The sequence below is a fragment of the Aythya ferina genome (assembly GCF_964211825.1).
Source record: "Aythya ferina genome assembly, chromosome: 19".
Taxonomy (NCBI): Eukaryota; Metazoa; Chordata; class Aves; order Anseriformes; family Anatidae; genus Aythya; species Aythya ferina.
Window position 1 is genome coordinate 8015122 of NC_140309.1, and position 22291 is coordinate 8037412.

The 22291-nt window shown below is 38.3% G+C and overlaps 1 protein-coding gene and 1 long non-coding RNA gene across 2 annotated transcripts in view; one reads left to right on the forward strand and one right to left on the reverse strand.

Annotated features, from left to right (window-relative positions):
• Positions 1-4003, reverse strand: part of LOC311421395 — a 43005-nt gene extending 39002 nt beyond the window's left edge. The window contains exon 1 of the long non-coding RNA XR_014684852.1: positions 3448-4003. This is a non-coding gene — a long non-coding RNA (uncharacterized lncRNA). The remainder of the gene's footprint in view (positions 1-3447) is intronic.
• On the forward strand, positions 156-21236 carry FOXN1 (forkhead box N1; the record flags this gene model as incomplete). Its single annotated transcript, XM_084493200.1, has 8 exons — positions 156-278; positions 2137-2640; positions 4513-4623; positions 10522-10649; positions 11470-11566; positions 17417-17624; positions 18166-18693; positions 20527-21236. The coding sequence occupies 8 exons, from the start codon at positions 156-158 to the stop codon at positions 20793-20795; spliced, it is 1968 nt and encodes a 655-aa protein (XP_084349326.1). The 3' UTR covers positions 20796-21236.
• Between the last annotated feature and the right edge of the window lie 1055 nt (positions 21237-22291).

The following is a 22291-nucleotide window of genomic DNA, read 5'->3' on the forward strand; positions in this document are numbered from 1 at the left end:
TTAGGAATGCTGCAGGTTACGTTATTGTCTAGCTGGATATCTACTGCTGTTTAGTTGGGTAACAAGATGATTTCTTTTACATTTTACATTTAGGACAATATTTATTGTAATTTGATTTCATTATAACAGGATTTCTATCTGAAGTGGACTTGGTAATGGTTTCACTACTTCAAGATCAATCTAATATTAAATTTTCTGCTTCGGACACTCTGGAAAGGGACCAACAAGAAGACTTCATGAAGACACAGGGGGATTCAATATCCCCAGTTCAGCAAACTGTGAGTAAGATGGCCCAGTTCAGTTCTCTTTCCTCAGAGACACAATCTCAGAATATTTAGTAGCTGCTATGCTAAATTCCATCATACTTAACTGGCAGCAAAGTAAGCACTGAAAGTTTTATTTCTGAAGAATAGAAATCTTATTTAGCGTTCTAAGTTGATTTTAAGCTCCATGGACTATTTCCCATTTGATCCCTAGGAACTAAAAGTAAACAGATATAACAAAAAGAAAAGTTTTACTCAATTCTTATTACATTTTAAAAAATATATTATTACTTTAAAAACAAAACAAGCAATCTAGCTAGATATTGATCCAGTAAAAATGCTACACTTAAAGTAACTTTCATCCTATTTCTACTTAAAATGTAAAAAATATAACAATAATTAAAAAAATACATCAAGACATTTTGTCCATTCCCTGCCAGTGGAAAATACATTGCAGTACAGAATTCCTTCTGACTCTTTTGGAATCCAGTGATCTCTCTCCTGTTGCCTTTATATTCACCACGTTAACCTTTTATAACAGAAGTACAACTAAGAATGTTGTGCTTTTGCTGCCTTACTCTGACAAATCTATGTAAACCACCCAGTCTCTTATTTTTCATCAAACAGTAAAATAACCAATGTTACATTTCTATAATGAAAGATTCAGGTGGAGAATTGACAGCACTGCTTTTCATATAGCTGTACATAACTACTAAACATAGGCATGCTTTTTTTAATTCTCATTTAACATAAAATATCAACACATGTACTGGAATTATAGAGAAGAGCAAGGAACTAACAGTTAAGAAGTTACAAACTGAGCAAGTTCATGTTGATATAAGAAGCCAGAGGTCAGATTTGCTTTCTGCAGGAATCCCTGATAGAACAAAGTTCCTAAATTAGTATCTCTGACCCACAGACCCATGTGCAGATGAATGAAAAAGCTCTGCCATGTTCCACTCTGCTGACAACATTGGGTTTTATGCTAATTTCCCTTGGGGACTTCTTCAAATCGGGTTCTTCCATGAAGGCATATATTCCTTTACCTCTTCTCCCAAAACATTCTAAGAGCAAGTTGGATTTAGAGAGGGAAAGAGAAAAAGGGACTATCTGATAATCCAACTTCAGGTATATCACAGGATATTATTACATTTTCCCCTTCATTTTCCCTCTGAACAAAATAACCTGCTCTTGACTTAAGCATGTGTTCTCAAAAGGCATCCGAGTTGTTACTCATCCTTGATGTCAGGAAAAATATGCATAATTTCCAAGCTGAATGTGCTCAGCTTCAGGATCCAGACACTAGTCCTCGTTAAGCCTTTCTCCTCTAGATTAAAGAGCCCTTCAGTAGCTATTATTTTCTTTTTGCTAAAGTGCAAAAGGGAAGGGAGGAGATGAGACAGGAAGAAGGTTAAAATGTCTGCCTAGAGCCTGCATGTCTCAGAGAATGAGTGTGGCTATGTTAATGAAAGGAAGTGATGTAACCAGCAGCATATCTGGCAGCTTGTAACACCATCAGAGAATGAGATCAAGCCTATTTGACTAAACTTGTATAGGACAAGATTTGCACTTATCATATTCCTGTCATTTAATCTTTCATCACTTGATCATACATCATCTTTTCTCTGAAACTGTCAGATCAACTAGTCAAAAGTTGCCTAAGACATCCTGTTTTTCCCAGATAGTTGCACAAATTAGAATTCTCAATTCTTTCATTAATTTGCCTTTCAACAGTTTTGGATATCAGGTGACCAGAAAACCTTTTAGACCTTTCAGGGCTTTTCTGTATTTATCACCAATAATATGATTTTTAATGTACTGGAAAAATACTTGTTCATCCTAATCCTAAATAAATGCCAATAATTCTTTGCAGGATAATCCCAGTTATAACTGCCAAGCATATGAGTCGGACAGCAGGACAGAAAGGAAAAGTTCAGAGTCTTCTCACAGCCCCAGCCCTGCTTCTCCAGTCCAGGACCAAATTCATGGGAGATACCCTACAAACCAAGGAATCCACTGTGGCAAGAACAAATTTAAAGTCTCCTTCAGCGCTGAAAAATTCAGGCGGTACAGTTATGAGGAAAGTACTGTAGGAAATTATGACAGGTTTCTCAAAAACAGCAGAAACCCCTTTCACCCTTACAAGAGGCAGATCAGTGAAGATGTCTTCCAGGAAGCACATCAAGCCCTCCCACCAGAAGGTCCACCTTTCAAAAACGCGAGAAGCATTGACTGTTTTGAGGGTCTACCAGGATCTACGGGCCCTGACGAGTCAGAGTCATTTCCAACTCACATTCCTAACATCTCCTCCGAACAACCATGGTGCAACAGTCTCCAGTACAGCACTCCAGGTCAAGATCACAGTTCACAAGTCATGGTCAGTATCTTTTCTACATTTGTTCTCCTGTTTTCAATGCCAAAATTATGCTTTTGGAATTGTTTTCTTATCTCAATGTAAGTACGCAGACATTTGGTCTCTTTTGAAGTCACAAGCTGGAGTTCAGGATAGACATCTACATTTAATTGTTTAATCTCTCTGCTTTACTTGCTTTCCCTACTGAAAAAAGTCTTCAGAAAAATGCACAAGGGAAAGGATTTTCCAGTAGACATGAATGTTAAAAATTCAAATCCTCCCTGACAACAGGCTTATATCACTGTCAATCAATTAGCATTCACAAGGAACAAAAGTTCACAAAACTATATATTTCAAGCACAAGGAAACATGCATCTAAGAATGCATATAGACTTGTTACAGCAACTTAGCTGACCTGCACTTTTCTTGGCATAAACAGAAGAGAAGTTCTAAGACATTAATCCTACTTAAAATTAAATACAAGGTCTGTTTGTGGTATGTAGAGTGTAAAGGTATAAGGGGTAGTTCAGATACTGGATAGAGGCAGTCCAGGGAAGCACAGAGATCCCTGAAGAGCAAGGGAAATCACACTCTAGTTTCTCCACAAGCTATCTTTGCTGGAATGCAAAGTGTAAAGCATATCTTTATAATATAGTGCAGATAAAAAACAATGACTACATCTGCCAAGAGAGTGCCCTTACCAATGGCTCTAAAATGGTTGTGAGACAAAGAATTCAAGCATTACTGAAAGAAAGAGGGGTTAAAAAAATATATATTAAATGGATTAAGACAGTTTACCAGGGGACAGAGGGATGTTTTCAGATTACATACCTGCAGAATGAAACTATTCAAGCTGAGGAGGAAGTTGATCTAAATCTCTTATTTCCTGGATGAATAATGTATCCTCTAGATCAGATGAGTCTAATGCAAAACCTGTAATCAGTTTATGAAATATATATATATATATACACACCATTTTCTTCCCAAATTCCTGAGCTGCAAGATGCAGAGAACATAAAGCTAGCACCACAGGTGGCCCTACACGAAGCACCCCTGACTACTCAGGAAAAGGCTAGCTACTTCTTAATGTCTCCACTAGTTCAGTTATCATGCAATTTCAAAGCTCTTAAATAGCTTATAAACTGCTGGCAAGTTGATATTTCTGGATAAAATAATCGTCTTATGGTCACCAAAATAGCATGGACAATTGTTACTACTGGATGTGGCATTTGCTTGATGCCAGGATATCAGATCAAACCCAGTATGCACCCCTACACTAATCTGTGCCATAAAAGATAATCATTAAAGCCCTGCTTTGAAACAGAAGGTTTAGTGCTATTTGTTCCTTGAAATAAAATGCCCATGTCCCCAGCTCTCAGAAGAGAATTCCTAGCCACATTTGTTAAGTTTGGGAGGCAAACTGAAGCCACTCCCTTGACCCATGGAGAAGGGCACTACGTAATAAACACTACACCACTTACCCTCTTCCTAATCACAAAACTCCTGTGTTAGCTTGAGTTACTGACAGCCTGCAAGATAAAATCAAGGAGTATGGAAAAGAAGGGGAGAGACACGTGCACTCTCAGGAATTAAAAGTGGAGCATGCATTTTGTGTATGTGGGAGAAAAAATAAATCTGCAACTGACATTTTCTGAATTGTTTTTCTGTATGGAATTTGGACTGGGATTTCCTTTATAAAATCAGTAATTATATAAATGCAAGAATGTTTCTTCTTGTACTGCACTAGAGTATAAAGCAGAATCTGTGCAACACTTGTTGTGAACAAATCAAATCCAAAGAAGTAAGAAGCGTAACATATAAATTGATGGGATTATTTTATTTTAAATTGTGGTGATTTTTTTTTTTCTAATAAGGCCTTCCCTGAATATTTTCTAGCAGGATTCAGACATCAAGCTTAGGACATCCCCACTGGAAGGGCAGCCGGGTTTGTATTGCTATCAGCCTCAAGTGCAGCAGATGTATTGCCCCTCACATCCTTTCCATCAGGTGAGTACAATATGTAGAAATACAGCTTTTTTTTTCCTTGCACTTTTATAGTATAGTACTTATAGTAATAATTCAAAAAGATAGATAAGACAATACCTACTAAATTTGTATTTGTAGGTTAGTTTGTGTTCATATACAGACATTTTGTTTACAACAATGAGATCTCAAGAGAACCATACCTAAGTGCATTTTAAAATGATCAGTCAGAAAAAAAAAAAAAAAATTGTAAAAATGGAACTTAGTACTGCTTATTTATATTTTCACCATTTTGCTGAATAAAATTGGCTTTGAAAGCAGCTAATTCATTGGTATAACCACTTAATGCCACATAACTACTGGCATTTCAGGATCCCAGGGCATTTACTGTGTTCTAACTTCAGAATAAAATATTAAATATGTAACTGCGTACTTATAATTTAGACCCAACATAGAAAAACACTTTTAAGGCAATGATGCTCACTCTCTTTTTGCTTGACGGCACACAAATCTCTTTTGCAATCTTTTGACTGTTACATCATCCCCAGTGAAAGATTATTCAGCTGAAGCATAATTGAGTGCAATGCTGATGATGCATGAGAATGCACGATATGAAGGTTGTTCTTCCGTAATGTAACTATATCATTAATACTACAGATACACAGGAGTAACTGACACAATGCTTTTCTAAATGTGTTTGGAAGTCATTTGAATATGTGTCAGTTCAGATTTTCATAGCAGCATGCATGTAGAATCTTTGTAAAATCATACGTGCATCTCTTAACCTTAAATGTGATGTTAGTACATATTTACAGAAGCTTGTGAGTATGGTCTACTAAGCTTGAAAAATTTGACATACAGGGAGCGTATATATTACAAAAAATAATTTTCATGACTCTTACATGTCTTAAAATCTGTTTCTTTATATATAAACGTAGATGATGTTCCATGCATTGATATTTTCCTCTTTCGTGCTCAAGTAGTGTGCAAAACTTTGTAACTCTATAATGTACAAAAGTTTATTTAAGAAAGATGTTTGGGAAGATAAAAACATGTTTGAAACACCCTATTTAGAAAAAAAAAAAAATAGTTAAGGTGAAATTAAGGTAATGGCTATTTTTCAGAAAGAAAGGTGGAAATAACTACCAGAACTCACATATATATACACCAAACATATATATAAAACTTTTGAATATAAAAGATCACACTTGAGTTAGGACTCCTCAGATCCCACTGACTGATGACTGATATTGTGGAATCAATTGTTCCATCTCATCCAACTTGTTCGAGAAGCATAAAAAATATGACTAGCAGAGCAGTGATGTAAAACCATAGAAAGAAAACAGAACAAAACAAAACAAAAAGATTACTGTGGGATATTTCATTGGGATTGTTAATTCATATGGTGCTGCCAGCCTGAGTCACTGAAATACTAATCATACCATTCATCCCGAGGATTTAGTTCCCAATGAAGAAATATATATATCTGTAAGGTTGTTTTTGACATGATTTTCTTTATGAGAAAATTTAAGTAATAACTGCATACAGATGCTGAATGACTGTAAAGAACAAGAATGGCCAAATGTAGGAATTTATGACCATTGATAAAAGTAAATTACCCATCACAGATAACTTCCTCAGAATTATATTTTTTAGAGTTTTGTAAAACATTGCTAAGGAAGAATGCAATTACTCCATACACCAGTAATGGTATTCCATGTTTTTGAAGCTCTGTGTCTCACGCTTGGAAATCCCCTACCTGTCTACTGAAATTTAAAGGGAGGTGTCTCATTGTTGTAAGACATAAACTCTAAGAGAGAAATAGAGTAAGACTGAGTAACTGTATCAGTCACTGGACAAAGACCTTGGGGGACTTAAGGCCCTTCTGAACATCGGAGTCCAAGCCATCAGGAGGATGGCATGACAAGGCAGCTCAGCAAGCCCTCTCAAATCCTAGAACTATTTCTTCCTGCTCCCTCAGCCTTGGACAGCCTCTCTCCACTAACTGGACCTTGCATTTAAATCAGATTAACAACTCCAGGGCAGAGAGGTTCTCTTCAGCTATGTGCTTGTACAACACTTTGCACAAGGGCAGACCAATGTGCACAGGGCATCCAGATAGTGCTGAAGTTCAAATAGTTTCCATATAAAGGGCTTTTTATATTCACTGCTCTTCTTGGGTAACCTTGCAAAGCTCTGGAAGCATACAGAAGCTTGAATAAATGTGGGGAGGCTAGAGAATAACCTCACTTCTGCCTTTTTCCCTTACTCTGGCTTTCCATTAGCCAGAATTTACCTCCTCCCCCCCCCCCCCCCCCCCCCCCCGCAATATTTGGCAAAGGTATCTATCTTTTAAATTCTTATCAGCACCACCATAATTAATTTACTTTTTTTTTTTTTCTTTTTCTGGTTAGCCTAGGACTTCATAGAAGTCATAAAAGGTAATAACAAAAATCAAACCAGAATAAAAAGAAAGATGATGTTACGCTACCATCCTAATTTACAAATTGATTGATTTGACTATTACCGTTTTAGAGGAAATGGGTCCCAGATGAAGGATTAACTTGCCACAAAAGCTCTGCTGCAATTATAAACCAGCTCCCCGCTGGGACTGCAGCACAGACATTATGAATGTGCCACAGCACCGTACATCTCACAGGCAGTATAAATGTCATTTTTGTGTACATTTTAGCTCCAGTTACCTTGTTAATTCATTTGAATATTTTTAATTCCTTTACTCATTCTGAAATGAGCACCCTCCCCCTGTCACTGCCATTTTGACACTCTTACTGCCCATGGGGGTTAAGCACATCCAAAAAGCTTGAAATGATACAGCTGAAACATCCTCTGGGAGCAAGACACAACAAGCACTACACCAGAGGAAAGTCCTCCATCCACCTGCAGGTTGGCACTGGGACAGATCTCTCACAAGCAGCAGGTTTCTGTTAGGCTTTCCAGTATTTGTGCTTCCTTGTGTTACTATAGTAAAAGCACAGCACCATATTGTACCACTCAGAGAGGAAAAATGAGGGGTATAGCTGCCAAAAGTCCTAACAGGCAGAATTGCCGTCCATGTGCCGTAATCAGATCGTAGGAAATGAACAGTGATGTAAGAGTGAGAAGAAATGGAATAATATATTTTGCATGAAGCAGCTCCACTATTAATACTTTACATTTCAAATGAGAATGGAACAGGGTGATTTAAATCAGGAGGGAGTGAAGCTCAGGAGAACGGGCCCCCTAGCCTGAAGTGAAGGATGTTCAAACTGTGCCTCACTTTTCATTAGAGGGATGAGAGAGGTGGATTCCTTCATTAATTTTGTCCAAATGATAAAATGGCCTCACCTTCCCTTTGCTGGACACAACACGAATGGTGACTCAGATGAAAAATTACTTCTTATTGACCTGAAAGAAATAGCAGACAGTCACTGAAGTCACCTACCCACCCACCATAAAACACTGACACCTTTCATGCCAGTTGTGCGACTGTAAAACCAGCTCAAGCCTGTCATACCAGACCATTCCCCAGCCTCTGTTCCCTCAAAAAGGAGTAATGAATCCCATAAAACAGAAATAATCCTTAAAACGCCCAGATCTTGTTTTGGTGACAACATCACAACCAGCCCCATCTTAGTGGCCTTTCCTTTCAAAGAGCCACTGAAACTAATAAAATCAGAATTATTGCATGAATTGTCCGGTTTTTTACTCCAGTGAAAAATCTGCACACAACGCAACAAAGCAGGCAGCACCGAGCTGCACGTGGTAATTAGGTTGTAGCTGCTCTGGAGCCTGCACTTCTGCCCGGTATTTAGCTTAACGTGGCAGGACATGATTAATTCTGAATGTCTCATTTCTTTCACCCTCTTCACTGTAGCAAACAAATTAACGCATTCGGTAAGTTTTTCCACATTCCATTTCAGGCAGTTGAATATTTAAAAAGATAAAAGCAAGCAGGCAAAAAAAAAAATCAATAAAATAAAATAAAAAATAAAATTACTGAGAAACTGAAATAAATTATTCAGAATCCAGAATAAAGAAAAACTATGAACATTTTGTAAGCACGTGGTAACCTCACAAGCTTTTTAAGGGGATGAAGACCAAGAGCAACAGAAGCTGTTGGTCTGAAGATAGGAAAGGCTGTAAGAAACTAAGGATACGTAGAAACTAATTACCAAGAAAATATTCCTGACAACTCTGGAAAGCTACATTACAGTCTTTCAGAGGAACCATAAAAAAAATCATGACACAGGACTTCTAGAGGTGAGCAGCAAAACACCAGAGCATGGCTCAGCAACCTTTGAGTACTAGCGAAGGCACGCAAGCAGATTTTTAATAGCGTGTGACATGATTCCTAATTTTGGCCGTGCCCTAGCCCTGGCATCTGGAAAGATTCATCTGTAAGAGGCAGAAATTCCTCTCACTCCGAGTTCAGTGGGAGCCTTTCCCTCAGCGAGAGCCAACTGATGGTATCTGCCCTTAGCGGGGCAGTGCTTCTTTGTTCTTGAAAGTTGCTTGCCAGCAAGTTTAAACTGTAATTGGGAAAATAAAAATACGTGACCAGCTGCGGCGATGGAAAACTGAGAGCAAACCTGCAGAAACTCTGATGCAATCAGGACTATCTATATGGAATATCTGCCCCATTCTACCTATTTTTTGAATTGCACATATTTCTATCATAGCAATTGTATATAGGCCAGCCATTGCTTTAGTATGTCTTGAGAGCTGGACATGCTTAGAGATCTCTAGAAGAGACAGCTTTGCATTCTGCTGCTCGTCCCTAGGGATGGGGTGAGGGTAGCATAAACGCTATCTCCTTTTAGGTGCCCTGTTCATTCTCTTTAGGTTTCTGACATAGAAAGCAGAGAAAAATAAAGTGCTTGAGGTGGTGGTTAACAGGACTTAAGGCCTCTTGGAGAAGCCTGTTTCTTGTTGTTGATTATGAAGGGATCCTACACAGAGCAGCCTCACAGCCTCAGCACAAGTCAGGCAACACGAAAACCCGTCTGGGCTCCCGGAGGCAGGGAAGGAAGAAATGTCTCATAAGCCACTCTCCTGACCCAGGGAATGACATTACTAACTTATTCCATAATACATTTATTTTAATACATATTCTGATGCCCTTCGTGAACAAAAGCTTTTGTTGTTGTTTGGTGTTTGTTTTTGTTGGTTTTTTTTTACTGTCTTGCCTGATAGTAGCAAACAGAATGGATGCTTTGGGAGGCTTTTCTCCTGGGAGCAGATTTCATACACTGGATTTTGGCCTTGATTATCCCTCTCCAGCTAAGAAAACAGCACAGAAACAAACAAGGCTCAGGCAAAACTTTTCTGCTGCTTCTTACACTTTCAGTTGCTTTACTTAGGTTTATTTTTCTATGATACACATTGTTCAAAGTAGATTGTTCTGTCCTTTTTATTTGTATAAATAAAATTACAGCATTAATTTATTTGTCCACATAGTGCAATGTTTTGGGGGAGGCTGAGCAGGTTAAGATACTTCACCTAGAATAGGGATAGCTGATGGGGGATCTAAAAAAATTATGCATTATTTGGAAACAATAGGTAGGGTGCAATGACTCCCATTCTTCACAAGAACTCAGAAGCATAACAGGCAATAATAAAAGCAAGTACTTTTTCTACACACTTCAACACAGAACACACTTGAACAGGGTCTGGTAGCAGCCAACATCCCAGGCAGTTTCTTTTCATACACACCGTTTCTTCCACTTCTTAAGCATTAACTAATAACTTTAATGTTTTTCAATATCATGCTAGAAAGACTTTAGGTCTGCCATTGCAAAACAGCTATTAAACGTAGGTGGAGGACAAGATCCTCAGAATTACAGTTGAATGTTGTTATTAATAAAGAAATATATTGAGAACTTGTTGCTAAGCCAAGCGACATCTCTTTTCTTGTATCATCAGTATCCCTCTGGAGGCAGCTATCCCGTGACCTACATTACTTCTTCACACTACCCATACCAAAGAATTGCTCCTCAAAGCAGTCAAGAATCCCAGCAGCCTCTATTTCCCAAACCCATCTACTCCTACAGGTAATAAAATATTTTTTCAAGTCCTAGTGTTACAGGAAATATACTGTTTACCCGTGGCATATTTCCAGCATAATTTGCAACAACATGCTTACTCCTATTTGTCTTGTTCCCAGTGTGCTCTGTCCTGTTTGCATGAATCACAAGATGTTCCAGACTCTGGGGCCAAAGCAGAGGGAAATGAAATGCTGTAAAGCATGTGAACAGTCTTGATCACCCACAGAAAAGCTAGACTTTTCTCTAATACAAAATCTTAGGTGTTGCAAATTTCATCAGCGCAAAACTAATCATGCTTTGCTTTAATACAGGTCCTGGAAAAGACACCTATTTTTTCCCTATTTTCTAGGGTAAGGAAATGCCTGGAAAACATATCAGATACGCTAGTTACCACGTAGGTTTAGCCCCCAAATGGCAGACTAGTGAAGCAGATTAGACAAATGTTAATTATACCGTCTGTCATTGTCAGTCTGATACTCTCTGTGTGCCCTGTATCAATTTAAGCATTCAAGCACAACCATAAAAAAAAAAAAAAAAAAAAAAAATGCACACTGCCAGGATTTAAAGGTTGTTGTCTTGATTCCACTTCCTAATACTTTATTTGAAACTCAGGTTGGACCTTCTACCTCGACAATTAACTCTAAAAGTTATGCAATGTAAGGAGATTGCTTGTAAACAGCTAAGTGGAAACTTTAAGCATCATCCCTATTCATGCTGTGACAGTGAAAGCCACAGTAATTACAAGCACTGAAAAACATTGCCTTTCTTTCTGCTTCTGAACAGGCAAGCAGAACAGGTTTAAATACTTTTCTTTCTCTCCCTAAAGCATCCTGATCTTCATGGCACTCAAGAACAGCAAGACAGGGAGTTTGCCAGTCAGTGAGATTTACAATTTCATGACAGAACACTTTCCTTACTTTAAGGTGAGTTCTGCATTTACGGGGGGGGGGGGGAAGAAAAATCTCTCACTCACTCTCACTGTCTGTAAGCTTCCCTGGTATCAGAGGGATAATGGTGGGGATAAAAGATAGGAAAAAACTATTTCTTGCTAGATTAATATCAAAACTACTATACACCTCTATGATCATAACCTACCCAGCATTTTATTCTATGCCTAGGCAGAATATATGTAGTATGTGGTAATATCTAACACAAAAGGATACTGAGAACCATCCCAGCTTTGAGCTTACGTAGATAACAAGTGGCCATTCCTCACTAACAACTCATAAAAAGGATAAATAATTTCAAAAACAACATCCATCCCTTCCTCTCAGATCTCAAATACAGGCAGAACTGGTCTTGTGGCTTCCTCTGCCATTAATAGCACCTCCGGACTCACGTGGAAGCAGAGGTTCAAGGTTATCTTGCTCTGTTCTGGAACTGGGATATCCATCTTAGGCAACTTCATCACTTGTACACACCGTACAAAGAAAACTATAATGTGCGATAAATGGTACTAAGCTCATAATTACACTGTGATGCTGGTGAAGGTATGGGTGTATGGTTTGCACCAGGTGCTATTGAAATTTAAATCCGTGCTCTAAGAGAAAATGGCTTCTTGCACATGGAAGGTGAGTGGAAAGAGATGAGTCAGCGCACGATCCCAGAGCAGAAGGATTACAGTTACATTTCTAAAAGAGCTATAATTGAATTGTCAGCTGCTGCTCAACACAGAGCTTTATTCTTGCCGATTCTCCAGAAACACCTCCTAAGAGTCCAGACCAAGTGACCTACAATTGTGAGCAAAACGCAAAACTAAAAATTAACCAACGTGAGTCTGTCTGGTTTCCTATTTCAAATAAACATGCAGCAATTCAGATGGATTTAATACAACTACAGAAAGGCAATTCTAACATTGTATCAAGAAAAGAGTACGAAGAATAATCTGATACAATTTTGCAATGGTTTTGGATCCTAACTGAGGATAAAGAATGCCTTCAAAACAAATAAAAGCAAACATGTCGGTAATCAGAGAACAAGAAAACACATTATCATGATGGATGAACTGTTAGGTTTCATTACCCTTCTGTACTCCCAGAACCCCAGCTTTCCTCCTGAAGGAATCACTAGCTACCCTATTATTTATAACAAGCAAGAAAAGGGAACAGAAAAAGAGAGCCCTACCATCCTAATTCAAGAAACATCCCACGACAACTCCACTAGTTACAATCCATGGAATAAATCTGAAGCACTCAATTTTATTTTATTTTTTAAGTCACAGGAACACAAATGATTTTTAGGCTAAACACACATTATCATCAATACTTAATTTTGTGTAAGTGGGGAAGGGAAGATGGGTAGAATGGCGCATGGCAAGAGAAAGATTTTTATTTCAGCCCTAAAATATTAATTCCGTTTTCCACGCATTTACCACTAGTTGCAGGAAATACTAATACCACAGAGGAAAATAAATTGAGAATTGTGAAAAAGGTCCTGGGCCACCACATCATGAAACTGGTATTTTGCAGAACTATTTTTCTTAGCATACAGCACAAATTATACAATCTAAAGCAAAGTAACACATTCTTATCTGATTACTTTTTTTCTAGAAAGAACATAAATAAGTTTCAGGCACATAGGTGGTAATACTAAAAATAAGTTTTGGAGGCATAACAGCATAGCCACATTTATTCATCAGACCAAACTGCAATTAATTCTCCTTTGTCTTACAATATATCTGATTAATAAAATAAACCAGCTTGCAAAGCAAATGCTGCTGCTGCCAATGTGCACAGAGTATACCCAATACTGTAACTCTGCCGGGTGTCATCTTCCTGGTCCTGAAGTTAAGGGCATTGTGAAACGGTAGAAATATTCAGGAGACGTGCATCCTTTCCTCAACTACACATTGTGTGCAAGCATTGTATATTGTTTATATGGGGATACTTCCAAATATCACATATAGAGGTACATGTTCACCTGTCTGTGTGTATACATATGCTCACTTGTTCCTTACTTTTCCTACAGCTTTAAATAACTGTTTTATGGCTAATCTAAACCTTGCTCTTCTTAATTATCAAAACCTCCCTGTTCCACTGGAAGCGTTCTTTTGCAGATCCTCATGTATTTTTCTTAAATCATTTAAAAGTCAATGAGAATGAGGTTAGTGCCTTCACAGGCACTGTAGGAAAAGAATGGTGCAGGGGTTATTACTGGAACATCCAGTATTTTGCAACAGTATTATTTTTGCATTTTACTTACAAATACAGACAAATGATTGAATAGTTTCATCTCAAACATCCTTAAAATAAGCACAGAAAATATGTTTATAAGGACTAAGCCCAATCTACTTCTGGTCTTTACAACAGCCCATGGAATTACCAGTATATGGCAAAAGCTAACATTCTCTATCCTCCCTTTTTTGGGGAAATTTCAGAAAGATGAAGTAATGTAAAAATCAGCAAGGGACATTTTGTTGCTTATACTATAACTCACCAAATAGCAGGATTCAATGGGGGAGGGGAAGCAATTTAAGTAGGAGAGAAACAGAGTACAAGTGTACATCGAATCTTGCTGGGAGACATTAGATGATACAAGCCTAGTCAAATTAACTTGTATTCGCTGCCGCAGCAAATTTAGTTTCTATGATGCAACAATCTCATTTCTAGTTGAAACAGAACAATCCAACTCCTACGTCCTTAAAAAAAAAAAAAATCTACACAGCTGAAGTTGAATTACTCTTTGATGTACCTCTCCCTTCTCTTGAGACCTAGATTTAAAGAGAAAGGGTTTTGCAAGATCACTGAACTCTTTAAACTTCAAGAGGCGGTCAGGATCAATGGGTCTGCACAATAATATTTTTTTGCTTGTCATCCTTTTTTTTCTTTGTAGTGATTAGTGAGTCTAACACAAAAGCTTTAATCTTGTTAATTGGAGTTATTGCCAGTGGTCCAAGAGGTTAGGGAGGTCTGTGGTCGGACAGACGTACAGCAGCAAGTATTCTCTTGCACTGTCAAATTCCTTCTTCCCTACTACTCGGAATGCAACAACGGCAAAAACAAGCTATAGGAAGGGATCCCAACTGTACGAGAGCAACTTCAGAAGCCAGAGCTCAGTTCATTAAGAGAGAATCAAACGTTAACTTAAAAAAAAAAAAAAAAAAAAAAAAAACTGGTGGCGGAGCAGTAACAGGAGCACGCTGCTGGAGCGTTCCTTCAGGGCCCGGCTAGGTAAACAGCTATTTTTCTCTGCTCAGCAATACCACATTTAATGCAAGAACCTGTTCAACTCTTGGCACTAGTCTCCAGAATAAATCCGTGTACTTTTTGCTTTTACATTTCTAAAACTACCTCACAATTTACACCCCCACACATTCTGAAAAGCTCTGAGAAACACACGCCACTCCCGTCTTCTCTGGGGCTCAGCAGAAACACTAATTATCCCGTCTAGATACAGAGGGATCCGTAGCCTCACACACATCAAGAAACATGAATATTCCTTCAGGTTAGTTCATTCAGTACCTAAGTGCACATTTTACCTAGAAAGTTTTATTTATATTTGGAACTGGCAGAAAATAGCTTGAATATGACCTGCAAGGGAGAAACACTGATGAGCATCTTTGGTGTTACCCTGTGGCAGAAGTGTTGGTTTTGGTATTTTTGTTGGTTTGTTTTTAAAAATAGAAATGCAAGTTGTCTCGCCTATGGGACTGGCTAACAAAATAGTGAAATGCTGACATCAGGTGGGCCAAAAGGAACTGTGCTGTTATGAAAGGAAAATACTTTCTGCTTTAGTTAACATCATGTTTTCAACTTTCACAACCGATCAATACTTTTAACGAAGAAAGCATTATACTTGACCCTCAGATTCCTCAGTTGGGCTATTAACTCTTTATTCCATGAGACTGACCTTCACAACAAGCTAGGAAAGACCACGTTTTACTTTTATAAATACATATAAAAAATTATGACGTATTTTGCATCCATGAATAAGGACCAATAGTGAGTATCACTTAGGCAACTTCACATGCCTTTGAGAGTTTTTAAACTTCTTTTAATTCATATGACACACAGGTAAGGTAAACTGGTTTTGCTTTTCTTTTTTGAAAAGAAGTATCCAAAATTGGTTATAAAAAACAGAAAAAGAAAAAAAAAGCCTCACATACACCTGTACTGAAGATCATTCTTTGTAATCTAATGAGCTCTAAAGTCATTCTCACTAGAGATTTCTTCTCTCACCTCTGCAAATGTCATTTGACCAACACAGGAAAACAAATTTAAAATAAAATAAAATAAAATCCTGATCTTACAATGACAGGGAAAGAAGTCTAGCTGAACCAGCAGTTGCAGCTGTTACAATGGAGCTGGGCTTCTCAGATTGATGATTCCTACCATTATGTGGCAAGTCATTTTTCCTGCTCCCTTTTTCTTTATGCAGCAGCAGCAATGAGCTAAGGCAGTCCTGCTCACATGTGCAACCAACAGCATTGTACAGCGCCTACCAAAAGAAAAGCAAGGAAGTGACACATCAGGAATTTGCTGTAGGAATCTTTAGATACGAATCAGCACACTAATTTACAAAGCCTAAACACCATGGGCAGTATCTTTTGGCTGAATGACTAAGTAAACAGAAAGGAGTTAAATCAAACAAACAAAGCTCCATAAAAACTTATATGCAATAAAATATTATAGTGCCATTTCTTCAAGATCAATTTTAACAGGCATTTTCCACCAGAATCCAAGCATGACCTTTTTCTGAGTGTTTCCCTCATATTCCCTTCAGCAATATTATTTTCAGTTCTTTTACAAGCAATAAGAAAAAAAGTAAAAATCAAAAACAAATGGAAAAAAAAAAATGTAAGCCAATTTACTTAATGACCAAGAGTCTCAAACTTTAAAGTTAGATCAAGAGAAATCGTTTTAAAATGTTATCTTATTGAAAACAGAGGAAAAAAAAAAAAAACCACACATTTAAAAGTACATCAACAGATAATTATGAGACAAAACTATTTCTAAAATCTATCGTATATGTAAAGTCTATCTCCATATAAAACTGAGAAAAAAGGAGGAAGACTTTTTGGCCCTAAGTTGTCTTCTTTTTTCCATTCTTGCAATTGAAGGCAAAACTGCCCTCAGAGTAAGGAGGGAATTTTGTTTACACCTCATTAATTAGCAAACACCTAAATAAGAATGGAGAAATAATTTGAATGAGGCTTATATGTACAGTACAGTTTAAAGAGCCTTCCAGCTTTAACTACTGAGTTAAAAATAAATGTAAAGCAAAAAGATACAGTGATCAGATGTAGAAACCTGTATCTCAACTGTAGGGCTTGCAATTATACCATTTGGTGATATAATTGGCTAGCATACAACGTTACACCTACAGCAGCAGGCTAAAATTCTTTCAAAGTCTGCCTGGACACTTAATTTGAGTTCAAGTAGCATGTAATCCCTCAATTATGTGTTTGAAATTTTTCCACCTGTTCCAAAACAGATTTAGAAGACAGATTTCCTGTTACTTCACAGTTCTAGAATATAGTTCCTTAAACTCTTAATTCCTGTGATTTGCAAATTCACTCTTAAAATTCCAGCAGCCCCTCTGAAAAGGCCAACCTTCTTGCTTAGATCGATTACTCTTTTACCAGATTCCTCCCTTCCTGCACAACGTGACTCTAACATTTCTTGTGGCTTCCTTCTAACAAACAAACTTCGTATTGTGGAAAGTAAAATCTAATCAGCATTTCTTATAGTCTCAACCGTCAAAATGGAGGAATATATTTGGGATTTTTTTTTTTTCCTTGAAATTCCATTCTTAGATTGGATTTGTTTTTCCAGACAGCTCCAGATGGCTGGAAGAATTCTGTGCGCCACAACTTATCTTTGAACAAATGCTTTGAGAAAGTTGAAAACAAGACAGGCAATTCTTCTCGGAAAGGCTGTTTGTGGGCTCTGAATCCAGCCAAAATTGATAAGATGCAGGAGGAGCTTCAGAAATGGAAGAGGAAAGACCCAGTTGCTGTAAGGAAGAGTATGGCAAAGCCAGGTCAGTAATGTATTAGCGTGTTAGTTCTCCAACAGGGGTCCCCAGAACTTTTCCCTGCAATATGCACCAAGCTGTATAACGGAATTTATGCATAATTTAGGAACATATTTAAGAGTTTTTCCATAACATAAATTTTAAAAAGCAGAATTAAATAAGACCTGGTTTTGCAGGAGTACTTCTAAATAGGCCCCAAAAGCACAACTTTATCACTACAATGAGAAAAAAATTCTCTCTTCATCCTGAAGTTTAGTGAGATGTCAAAAAACGCTGCAATAATTACTACAGAATAAAAATTGAAACTAATTGATAAATATGCAATATTTAAACAGGGAAATACAATCTACTAAATACGCACATAGCACTGACAATTTAGAAAAGCATTTCAGGCTTTTGGCGTTCTCATTGCAAGGCTTGCACTTTTGTTTGCCATTCCACTCATCCATGTCCCGCGGAATACTGAAATTCCAGCTGTGAACCGTGAAGATGAAGGCTGTGCTAGAAATTAAGTTGTGGATTTTCCCCCCCCGCCCTTGTTTTGCAGAAGAGCTTGACACGCTGATAGGCGACAAGAGCGAAAAGCTGAGGTCTTCTATCATGTCCTGCAGCCCAACCGCTGTTGGGAGCGCATCCCTTTCCCGGCAGATGGCAGTCCAACCCCACTCCTTAGGCGAGCCCTCTCTTTCCTCCGGTGTACCACCACCTCTCCATCCCATCCACACGCCTGGAGCCCTGCACGTCAAAAACCCAGTACCCAGCCTGCTGGGAGGGCAGCAAACCGCCTGCTACACCTCACCACCGGGCTTCCCTCCCATGTCGAGCACGCTCATGCAGCAGACGCCCGAGCACCAGCCGCTGTTTCCTTCTGGAGAGGCTCCCAACGAAGCCAGAAGCCAGCCTGGCATCAGCCAGGACTCCCCGCTGCCAGCACAGACACCCCCAGCATGTGGCATGAAGGTGCTGGCGGAGCAGAGCGCGGCCAGGACGGTGCATGACCCGCTCCTGCAAGAAGGGGACCTCAGCACCGACATCGATGCTCTCAACCCGTCCCTCACCGACTTCGACCTCCAAGGTGGGCATCCAAGGTACTCCCACGGCCTAGGCTCGGCCTTTGCACGTCACAGCCCGCCCCGTACAATTCCATCTTCCCCCTTCCTTTTTTAAATGCATCCCACGTTAACGCAAACACTAGCAAAAATAAGATTTGCTTGGCTTTTTGAACTCCTTGTGCACACCACAAGCACCACCTCACTAGGTTACGTTATTCTGTGCAATATGGGATTTTGTGTTACGTCTTCAAAAAGTTTCCCAAGACAGCTACAGATTTACATCCAGGGTTTACAAAAAAACAACTCTTATTACTCTTGTCAAAGATATTCTATATTGCAATACATTTAGAATCTTCTTCGTCAATATTGATTCAAAGCCTTCCCATATCTTGCTAAAAAGAGTGCTATACTCCCTCACAGGCTTCCCAGGCACCCACATGATCTATGCACTGAATAATTATGTTTTCTGAGGTGTTCTTAAATACTTAATCGTGCAATGCTGACACCAAAATTCCCAGTATTAAATAACTGAATTGTCTTGAATAGATAGGATTTTGTACATAGTTTTCCATGCAAGAAAAATAATCAAAAATGCCAAGTTTACACATATACATATAAACAAACAAAATAAAAATTATGGCCTCCAAATGAGCAGCTCTTGCAGCATCAAAAAGCACGCAAGGTTTGCCTTCCTGCACAGACAAACAGTGTTACACAAAGCAGCCTAAAAGACAGGGCAAAAGATGCAACTTTAATAATCCACAGCACTCAGCAAATGCAATTACCTTGCCACTGTACAGTCACAAATATTCCGCAATCCTGCCATGCCCAGATTGCTTTACCAGGATTAACAATGCAATTTTTTTGAATCCTTTGCCACTTCCTCTTTCAGGCAGCCAGGTCTTACGTTCCATTCATTTCTCTTAATCTCTGCCCATTTTATTCAGTTTAACACGCTTGTTTGTAGTGTGAGTATTCCTCATGCTTCACTAACATGATATGATTCCATCTTCCCTCTGTACTTGCCTTTTCCTTAAGTTATTTACCTTTATATAAGCTTTTTTTTTTTTTTTTCCCCTTTCTTTCTTTCTTTACCAAATTACCAAACTCAAATCAAAGGTTCTAGAACTTGCTCACTGGGAGGAAAATCATTACACACACGCACAAAATCAAGCTTTTTCAAGCAAAAAAGTTTTATCCCACTTGATAGCCTGCAGAAGACAGGCATAACCTTGGAGCAGCAGTATCCCTGCCAGCACCCCCCAAAAAAACCTTCAGAGAAGGACATGGGAAATGCAGCCCTCCTGCAGCACTTTCTTTGGTGCTGTCACTGAGACAGGCATGTTCAATGGAAAGTCAGAAAATATTTTTGTATAATTCAGGGGAAAAAAAATGAATATTTCAGATCTTTTGATTCCTCAGGTCACTTGCATGTCCAGTAACTTAGTCTGCAACCCAGAGAAAGCTGTGCTATAAGCATATGAGAAGCCCAGCAGTATTATTTGCAGATTTATCTTCAGTAGTTTACAAGGATTACAGAGGTGACTTCCCCTTTCTTGGTGCTTTTTTCAACTAGAAGTTATACTTCAGTAAGGATATATTTGCAACAGAACCTTGCCAATTATCAACAGAAATAATTTTCTTAAATTAACACTGCTTTCTCCAAGATTTAAATTTATAATGGAGACAAATAATAACTCACTAAACCATCTTTCCCCTTTCTCAATCACAAGTGATTAAAAGTACACACACATACAGCACAGACAACTGCATAATTGCTGATTTCTCACGTGAAACCATGTTTCAAAAAGGCATGCGTAAAGAAAGTTGAACCGATCCTTTTTGTTTTGTCACAGGAAATCTTTGGGAGGAGCTGAAAGATGACAGTCTAGCCGTGGATCCCCTAGTTCTCATTTCATCATCCCCATCGTCTTCCCAGTGTTTCCCTTCTCACTGCCAGATGGAGAACGGCGGCAGCAGCAACATCAACATGCAAAATGGAACTCCGCACAGCAACTTGCCTGACCTACAGCTCACTACCCTTTACTCTGCCTTCATGGAGTTGGATACAGTGTCTCCTGCCTACCTAAGTAATTCTGGATCCAAACCTATAGCACTGATGTGAACCACACGCCTAGTTATAATTATTTTTGTCCAGATGCAGCCCTAACCATCACACACACACAGTTTATGTCAGCTACAAGTGCTGAAATCATGGCCATCGGAATAAGAGTGATCTTTTTCCAGAACTCACCTGCAGGATATGTAGCTTTACTTTAATAACTTCTACAAACAGATACTAAAAAATATATATATATAAAAAAATAAATTAAAAAATGGAAAAGAACTATTTAAAGATAATGTTGTTAACCGCTGTATTGGTCAACACCATTTTATCAAGCCACTCATCTTCTGCATCCTCCTGAAACAAGTGACTATAAGAAGAAAACTAATGATTTTCAGATATTTTTATGAAAGCTGCTTGCAAGTGAACACTGAAGTCAAGGGAAATGATAATCTAACTTATTTGCTGAAGCCAATGATGTCAACAACATCTGCTACAGACCACTACCAAAAAAAATAAAAAAATAAAAAATAAAAAAATCCACACACTGAAACATTTATAGTCCCCTTGAAAGAATTTCTGGGTTTTGATAAACAAGAACATAACCTGAAAATTCTGCAAGTATTAGAAGATAGAGGACTAGCTGCTGACAGACTAAAACAAAGCAACAAATATACTTTAGTGCAAAATATAAGTTTTACTGTGTTTTAAAAGAAATTTAAAACTGTCTTTTTTTAATAAAAAAAAAAGAACAAAACAATGTAATAGATTTTTTACTTGGCTGCTAATTATTCATGTTAATTCCTCTACTTTTACCCAGCTGAACAGTAAGATGAATTATTTAACCATTAAATGAAGATTATTTTTATATTACTACTATCATTTTTCAAAAAAGACAGAGAACATAATTGTTGCAGCTAGCCAAATCCGGAGAGCATCTCTATTTTAGCATCCAGTTGACATCTGAAACATCCACCAGGGTTTATGATGATGCTGATGAGCCCTTGCTTTAGCATAGCACACTCCTCCTACTGTGAACTAAACTGGGGCTTTTCAGTAGCCATTTTCTCAGGAACCTTCTCTCTCAACTTACCATAAAGCTGCTGCTTGTGACATTACAGAATTGTTTTGTATTGCACATGAAGACAAAGCAATTTGGAGCAGGAACCTTTAACACTAAGGAATATAGTCTACAAAGGAAATAAATAGGAAAGTACGCTTTCTTGGATGATATCTCTGTAAATGCATTGTGGAAACACAGGTGAAACTAAGCAGGTTAAAATTTGAGTCAGACAAGGTCGCTTACACTGCAGAAAAAAAAAAAAAAAAAAAAAAAAAAAAAAGTAGCAAGGGACTGTAATGAAAAGCACAGGCGAGGTAGAAAGAACAGTGAGACAGTACTAATGACATAAGCACACACAGGTCTGGCTAGCCTGCCTTCTCAGCAAGGTGGGAGGTGGGATTAATGCCACTTGAGACTGCAGCCAAGCTCAGGTTCAAATCTACACCCTCAGCTGTGTTTACTAGCCCGAGCTTAAAGCAAAAGCAGATTATGG